Source organism: Anabrus simplex, chromosome X, assembly GCF_040414725.1.
Source record: "Anabrus simplex isolate iqAnaSimp1 chromosome X, ASM4041472v1, whole genome shotgun sequence".
Lineage (NCBI taxonomy): Eukaryota > Metazoa > Arthropoda > Insecta > Orthoptera > Tettigoniidae > Anabrus > Anabrus simplex.
The window spans coordinates 215,716,473-215,725,481 of NC_090279.1; the positions used below are offsets into that span (position 1 = coordinate 215,716,473).

Consider the following 9,009-nt stretch of genomic DNA (forward strand, 5'->3'; position numbering starts at 1 on the left):
TGACCTGTCTTTATAATACGATGATCCATCACAAAATTATTCCTCTCAATGCTAGATGTTAGGCTTACTAAACATCGGGTACGAGCACTTGTCTAGTTTGGCAGCTTTTTGTGTACAACAAAGCTACTCTTAGATGCGTGCTCCTGCCGGTGGTGTACGTTACTGTTAGGTTGAGATTGCAAGACAACCCTTGATATTCACACTAAATTCTGAGGAGAAAACTGTCTTGGATTCGGAGAAATACAGTATTTCTTTTGTATTTAATCTTGGATTAGTTGTGGTATTTGTATATGTTATCTTTTTTCTGTTTCTTTATCCCTTTTGTGTGTTGTGCTTCCTTTCAGGCGTGGTCGGAGTAGGACACAGATGTTCGTTCCCAGTTCCATTCAGAGGGCAAAGTTGAGCAATGCAGCGACAAACTTCTCGAACACAATCCCGTCTAGCACTGCGGCCAGCACTGCCAGATCGACTCCCTCCCCTACGACCAACGGCGACAGCAAAGGAGCTTCCGACAGCGACACTCCCAAGCTGATGAGTAACGCCGACTTCCGTGCAATGCTGCTCAATAAAATGAAATAAAGGAGTACTTTTTTCCTATTATTATAAGAACATTTTCCTTCGTCCACCTTCCCTGCCGGTATCCTTGATTTCATTTCTTGTCCTGTGCTTCGATATAGTTTTGTTTAGGGAGCAGTTTGGGCAACTACCAAGTGAGAAATGACTTATACTGGACAATTGGACACCAGTTGATTATGGAAGGAGGATTCTCTCTGCCTAGCTACACTATCTGATGAAAAGTATCCAGACACCTGCTCAAACCTAGAACCACGCCGTCCGTGTGGCGTTCTTACCAGTAATACGTTTTGGGCTAATCTTTTCTCTGCCTAGCCTGCCCTTAAATACAGTTGCATTTTATGATAATAATATATGGAGTAGAGATTGGTGAAAAATAAAGACAATTTATTTGCTATGAAGGATCATGCATTTGTACTAAAAATATTAGGTATACTATTCAAAATATCCAGCTTCTACTCGAACACAGGACTCTTTAATCTTCTTGGTTATGTACGATGTTCATGGAAAAGTTGGCTGCAGCAGTCTTTAAGGCTCATTTTAGGCTGTCATTGTTAGGATGCCTTACTGCATACCATTTCCCCATGCACCTACTACAATTTGAAATCCTAAGAATTGAGATCTGGACTGCCAGATGGCAGGGAAAATGGCAGAATTTGATGGATAGTTTGTATGGTATATCCTCTTCAAACCTAATGTCCACATATGAGGACAAGTGCATTTTCTTCCCTGAATATGATTTTAATTTGAATTCCCATTAAGAGTATGTTCTCAATGTGTTTCTTCATGATGTCACTAACCATTAATATTCTGTAACCTCGTTGGAGACCTTTGAACTGGGCTATGAAGAGAGCCATGACAATGTTCTGTGCAATTTCCGGTATTCACTGTGTACATGAAGAACGGAGTTATAGGAAATGACAAAACAATACCATGTATCCTAATTTTACAGGAATACAAATACTGTGGTAAAAAGTATGCAGTTTGTCTCTTGAACTGTTCTTGCTTACTATAGAACGTAGCACAAAATAAAGAACTGGAAAGTCAAATATCTTTCTACATTTCATGGAAATTCTTTGCGTAAAAGAATCATCAGCACTATCCTACAAGTTAAAAAGAAAATCTCTTTGTGGTATTTTAAAATATGCCTCAAAAAGCATCTTATTTATGAGTTCGATGCAGGATCAGTTCTGGGGTCTGTTGGCAAAGATGATGTGTGGCATTTTTGTGCATTATGAATTTGTCCACATACGTCGTCATTAGGACAAATGGAGCAGAAATATTAATTGGTAATTTTTCTGTAAAGATGCAAACTAGCGCCACAGATAATCATGTCGAAAGTGGCGGAACTCTCTATTTGTTCATGAACGTGGGTGTTGGGTCAAATGAAATAACACTTTGCGAGTTCACCTCGCGCTTTTCTCTCTGTTCCGTGTGTAGTTTTCTAACTTGGTCGGTTGGCTGTGGTGGAATATGTTTGTCTCTTTAATATACCACTCAACATTTTGGTGTCCTCCCAGTCTTCTTCATCCATTCCCTTCACCAGATTCTCTCTGGGTAGGGTAGTGTACCAAAGCCCTCCACCTTACTCGATCTTTCCACCATTCCTCTTCCAGTACTTTATTGCTATCGACTCCTCTATTTGCAATACAGTCCACTACAGAGCTCCTCCATCTCATTCTAGGACGTCCCTAGGCCTCTTTCCAGTCTCTCTATCCATGAATGTTTTCTTTGGTGTTCTCTCTCCTGGCATTCGCATCATGTGTCCAAACCATTTTAGCTTTGCTATATCAGTCTCTTCTTGAAGTTTACACACTCCCACGCTTCTCCTTATTTCCTCATTTCACATTCTATCTTGTCTTTCCCTTTGTGTTCCTCACGAACCATATTTCAGCTCCTTGTATCTTATTTTGGTTCCGCTTAGTCAACATCCAGGCTGCTGAAGCATAAGTCAGTATAGGTTTATAATAGGACGAGTATAAAACCTTCTTTCACTTCATTGGCACACGTTTGTTCCATACAATGTCTCTCACACACTGGTGGAAACTTGCAGACTGCTGTATTCCTAAATCTATTTCTCCTTCCAAATTTCCATCTTGTGACATCATGCTGCCCAAATATTAAAAAAATTTCACTATTTCAAGAGGTTCATTTCCTGTTTTTATCACTCCCCTGGATTTTCTGTTACCTCTCGTCATGATCAAAGTGTTGCTTTTCGCAGTAGTAATCTTCATCCCAAAAATTCTTATCTACTCATTCCATAAATCAACTTGTGTCTACTTCCTCTTCATTATCTCCCCAAACTACAATGTCATCAGCAATGTCCTCCCAGTAGTTGTGTTATATTCATTTCATTTTCGCGCTGATCCTTGTGAATGTTGTTGTCACCAAATAGTAGCATGATGCTTCATCGATGATGTCCGTTGTCATGTCGAACAGCTCCAAGGTATCGTCTAGTGCCATGGAAGGAATTGCAAGCAGCATGCCGACTGTCTTGTATCTTGTGATTCACTTAACGGAGAACTTTTGTCGCATATCACAAATATTACAACAATATTTGTTGTGCGACTGATTCTCGTAACGAAAATCAATGTACGTACAGCTTGGGGCAAAACAGTACTGAAATTACAGAGCATGCCTTGAACGTCATTACGCAAGGAGACAACGGAAACACTTATCTAACTGCGTCGGTACAGCACGTGTTCAAACTTTGCACATTGTTCGCAACAGTCTCGTAGATCGACAAACATCTTTAGGTTGCTGCAAAGACACAAAAAATTCCTGGTTCTAGCCCTTGATGTTGAAAACATCCTTAGGGATGATGATATGCGGCAGACTGACGATTGTTCACTGGAAACTCAACCATATCTGGTTGATTAGATTAGCCGTTTGCCTTTTTCTGCCACTACGAGTGCTAATGTGAGTCAATGCAGAGTTTTACTTAAGCCCTTATAACTACATTAGGTATGGACATTTTTCAAAAATCAAAAAATGCCTTGAGGGTATTGAACCAAGGAACACATTACAGAAATAATTATGTAAATAACTTAATTTGGCTAGGATTTGAATCAAAAAAGAAAAAGAGTAAAGAAACAAGCGATTTTAGGCTGTTTATTCGAAACTGCGTTTTTGAAATTTCTTCTCTTAGTCTGATAGAGCTGTCCAAGACTCACAATTTGAAACTTTTCCAGGCGATTTAGCCCTTACACTTTCTGCATTATTGAGGAAATTACTTAATTTTATGGTTTTCATAGTATGGGAACCCCTATTTTGTCTGCTGATAAATGTTTTCAACGTTAAAATTAACCATATCTTCGTCGTAATTCGGTAACATTCCTAGGTGGCTCGTTTAACAAGAAAACTGTTTCTTTCAGCATTCACCACATGCGGGCATCTGGGGAGTGGGAAAGATATGGATAATTAAATGTTCTCCAGGGTGTTCTTTCAGAAGGACAAGATCCTCTCGCGGTGTACTTCCTAGCTCCATCTTGCTGCAGGTTTCTGTACTATTTGCTTTGCCACGTACTGTACATTGGCTGTTAACGAAATGTGTGTTGTCGTAATACTGAGACTGGTTAACAAATTGTCTGTTGATAAAAATGTCTTGGAACTGATGTAAGAAGCATACGTAATGCTTAGTCTTCTTGAGAGGCTGATGGGACACTAACAAATCCTTGATACATGCTCACTCACATTTTCCATCCCCAGTTTCCACAAAAAAAAGTAATTTGTGCTCTAAAGCGATGTTGAATAACATACACAGCTTTCAACCTCCATTTATTCTGGTAAGTGCAGACATAGACTGCAGTTCACTGTCGCAGAGGTGACAAATACTTTTTATCAGATAGTGTATCAATTATATTTTTTTAATCTGCAGATTTTTATTTATTTGTTTATTTATTTTTATCCATTTTATTTGTGTTGAAATTACGTACTAGTAGTTTGATTACGTGACAATTAGTGGAGATTATCCTCTTGGAACATTTTATGTGGACAGATTGAGTGTATAAATGTGGCTGGCAGCCAGGAGGGAGTCGTGAAGCTGCAGTCGCACATTATTTCTGTATGATTTTAGTGCAGTTCTCAATTTTTTAAATAAAACTGTATTGAACTATTCCAAGAAGTATCATTCCCCCCTGCCCACACACACATTTTGCCCAAGCGTAAGTAATGGAAAAGAACAAACGTGTGACATATCAACTCATATTACAGGGTGTTCCAAAAGTTGTTATAACCTATGGCTTTATTGGGAAGTAAGTCCAATACAAAATTAACATCTCTAGACAACAGAAATATACAAATAACATTAATAAAGTACAGATTTTTAGGGAACAGTCGTGCTTCATCTTTTATCTGGCTGTCCAGTATAGGGCTGATAAAATGCATTGATGTTGTTGGGTTGCATCGAATCCTGTGCACAGAATTAGTTTGTTTCGAGTCCATCACTGATCCAGTAATTTTGCCAATGGTACACTTTTCTGCCAGGTATATTTTGATTCTAGCTAGATGTGCAACTAAGCAGTCATGTCCTGTTTCCAATCTGAAGATCACCACTGCTTCTTTCCTCGGCTGCTTTTATTTTTGTTCCATAGGTCATTTATGTATTTTTTCTATTTCTTCATTGTATCAATGTCCTCTCTGCCCATTTTCATGCTCAGAGCAAGATTTAATGCTTACTGATGACAACGCCCTAGGTGTGGCTCAGTTTTGGAAAAACACCATCTAGATGTACAGTAAATTTGGTCAGTTTCCTTTGTCTATTAATTTTTGTAAATAGTTTAATTATTACTTTATTTTTAACTCTATGATTAAGTATGCTTCTGACACGAGTAAATAAATTTTAGTAAGTTGGTAGTTTCTTTAATTTTCAAGGTTTTTATTTGTGATTATCTTTTTGATTGAGTTAGCTGCCAGAGATTTGGTTCGCATGTAGGTACTAGTGCGCTTTTTTTTTTTTTTTTAATACTAGTTTATCTGCCAGTTTGTTGCTTCCTACATGTGCGGGGATCCATTGTGAAGTGATGTTTCTCTTTAAAGTTTTTAATCTTATTAGTAGATGTTTGTCATAAATTCTTGATCAATGCAGTTTGATATTTGAGGATACCGGTTGTATGGCAGCTCGTGAATCTGTGAGTAGGACTTCATTTTCAAATGAATTGATTCTGTAAATCAGATTTTGTAGGACAAGATAGATGGCTTCTATTTTTCCATCAAAGTTGGTATATATGCCTGCTGGAGCATATTGTGAGACTGACAGAAAACTCCAGCGCCTGCTCCTCTGTCATTCATTTGTGAACCGTCTGTGAAGACCGTTAACCTCTGATCTTCAGGATATTCTTCATTTGGAATACTAAGTGCTAAAGGGATAAAGTTACTCACGTCTGTACCACTCCTTAAGCTACAAGTCACCCGGGTGGTGCAAAATGAGTAACAGCACGGCAACAACGAGAACCAACTGCTTTTTTCAACGCAAAATCTACCTATCAAATGTTCCAAAAGTTGTATGGTTGAATTCCACAAATGTAGTGTAGACAGAAATTCTTTGAAAGCCATTTCTTTTCAGTTTCGACTGAGTTATGATTCTTGCTTTTTTTTAAATGGACCTAACATCTAGCTAATTTAACTGTTAGGTTCTTCAGCCTGCCAAAACCAATCTTGAATTAATGAATTTATAAACTATCTGAAAAAAAAATCTATGTTAAGAGAATTATACCTGAAAAAGAAAAAACTTACCAGGTAATTTAAAAAATTCTTAAGCATTGTTCCACTTCAGTGCAGGGTCCGCTACTCTAATCTTGGAACGCCATGTGCATCCTGAGGACAAAGGCCGGTGATGTATTTCATTTGTCAATTCAGCACTGTTTTGCTTGGCAATGGAGATGCAGACAGACTTCTAGGTGGTGAACAGCGTTAGCAACCGTACGTTTAGTTTTCAGTCTTCTATGTACGGTGTAAATGTCAAACCGTACATGTTATATACGGTTCTACAAAATGCTTTTTTGTGTTCCCTCCAGTTTGAACATACAGTATCTCATTTCCTGGACATGTATGAGGTGGCCTCTATTTCTTTAGCAACCGTACGTTTAGTTTTCAGTCTTCGATGTACGGTGTAAATGTCAAACCGTACATGTTATATACGGTTCTACAAAATGCTTTTTTGTGTTCCCTCCAGTTTGAACATACAGTATCTCATTTCCTGGACATGTATGAGGTGGCCTCTATTTCTTTAGGTGTCTTCCAAGCTCTGAATGTTGTCGTTCACCTCTGAGCTGGTTTAAGATTATCCATTGATGCATCTGTATAGAGGCACTTTCTGTCTCACTCTGCTGCCCCTCTTCAAACTTTATCAACTGTGGATCTCTTAGTCCTATATATTATGTTCACAGTCACACTCTCTACCAGCTATAACCGAAGAACGTTCCAGCAATTTAGACGAATCTTTCATCCTTGACTCACCATTTGACAGTTTCCAGTAGAGAAACCTTTGAGCATTTTCCAGACAATTACCCAAGCAAGTTTTAATGGGAAGCATTAATGAAACCTGTTTTTAACACGATGTAATGCATCCAATGATTTTAGATCTCACCAAGAGCCCTATTTTAATTCCATTTTATATTTAAGTGTTGTGTACATTGTTCATTTCAGGATCTCTAGATGCCCTTTTTAACATAATTTGTATATGTTTGTTTTAGTTATTAGATGTGTTTGTACAGATTTGTATTATGGCTGATGGTGGTCAGCCAAGGCTGAAACTAGTTCCTAGATCAAAAATGTAATGTAAACATTACATGATATAGTATTGAAAAGGTGGACCATTTCAGACATAATTTTTGTTATTATAATGGCATGTAGCGTGGGAACAACATGGTGCACATCAGGGAGCCTAAATCTCCTCACCATAGTAATAAGAAAGTACCTAACGACCTGAAAGAGAAAGTATACAAATCCATGGTGCTCGCATCAACAAAGCACGATAAGGTAATGAAGATGTTATGTTAGTCCTTGGGCGTAAAAAGGCTGACTGCACCAAGAATGATGTTGCAAGGACATGGATGTGAGTGACATCATCCTTATCCTTTAACCATCTCCAGTCGCCTGGGTGCTCTCCATTTTTGTCCATCCAAGTACATTTCTTCCTTCTCAACTTCCTCTTCCTTTCAGGTCCTGCTTTACTGTACTTGACTGATCCAGAGTTTCCTTGGTCTGCCTCTAGGTCTTTTGCCTTCCCTTTTCTAGCCATTTTCTTGCTGTTCTCATTTGATACATCCTTTTTACATGGCCAGACTATTTGAGTCTTGATGTTCTTAAATTTTCACTTAGCGATTGCATTACTTGTATTATGACGGATCTCTCCGTTCCGGATCTTATCTCTTCTTGTTTTCTGTAGCATTGACCTCGGGAACTTCATCTCTGCAGCTTAAAGACTACTACCATCTCTACTGTTGATCGTACAGGTTTCAAGGGCATATGTAGGAATTGGCATGAAATGTACCCGATTGTGCCTTTGCTGGCAGGACCTAGTGTTTACAGTGCACTATGTCTTCTGGTATAGGCTAGAGCAATTTTGTTACTTTCATTGATCTGTCTCAGCTTTAAGGTCGATTCACACATCTCGGGGACGTGACGGCATCTTCCGTGAAAATAAAATATGGTCGCCATGTAAACGAAGGGATGAGTTCCAACACTTCTGTTGACGTCATTCGCTGTGACCTTCAGTGCTTCTCCGTGATCCATGCCGGCAATACGTATTCGCTCACCAACGATATTTTCTTGTTTTCACGGACGTGATTTCTCTCTTCCCGCCTTCCTGCTTCTCCGCTTTCTTCGAGTACTGAGGTTATCTGTGTATGTTTGAATGCTTCTTTACCTCCCACAATGAAGGGCGAACTGCTGATTGAATTAGTGAAGGCACACTCTTTTCTATATAATGTAGCCAATTCGAAATATATGGATACTGGTTTGAAGAAGCGTGTATGGGACGAAATTGGCGAGAAAATGGAAGCTGAAGGTAGTTAACAAACATTTTTTGCTTTTAAGATTAAGAAAATCAGTCTGTCTGTACATAGGACAGACTTGGGCGCGCCAAGGTACTTTCTGTCCGCAGCGTACAAAGTCAGGGGTATTAAAAATTAATCAACAATTTCATTTATTTAATTTTTCAAGTAATTGAAAGCAAATGTAGTGTATCCGTGAAATTTTACTTCGCTGTCCTTCAAGCACTTATATAGAGTAGAAAACTCTCCTTCCTTACCCCTGTGTTTCCATATAGGATGAACCCACTGTTTCTTCCTCTCTTTGTCCTCTTCATCCAAGATTATAGCTATCATTAACAGTTCATCATCACTAAAAAAACTCATCATGGAACACTTGATTGCCGACTTATAACTGCACGGAACTGAAGTGTGAGAACAGACGTGAAATATTCATGTCAGAAAG

General features: G+C 38.7%; 1 protein-coding gene across 1 annotated transcript in view; it reads left to right on the forward strand.

Annotated features, from left to right (window-relative positions):
• The window catches only part of LOC136885906 (squamous cell carcinoma antigen recognized by T-cells 3), a 115,643-nt gene extending 110,961 nt beyond the window's left edge, over positions 1-4,682 (forward strand). Inside the window, exon 16 of the mRNA XM_067158594.2 lies at positions 345-4,682. Coding sequence (XP_067014695.2) covers positions 345-579 — 235 coding nt within the window. The 3' untranslated portion in view covers positions 580-4,682. The remainder of the gene's footprint in view (positions 1-344) is intronic.
• The last annotated feature ends 4,327 nt before the right edge of the window (positions 4,683-9,009 follow it).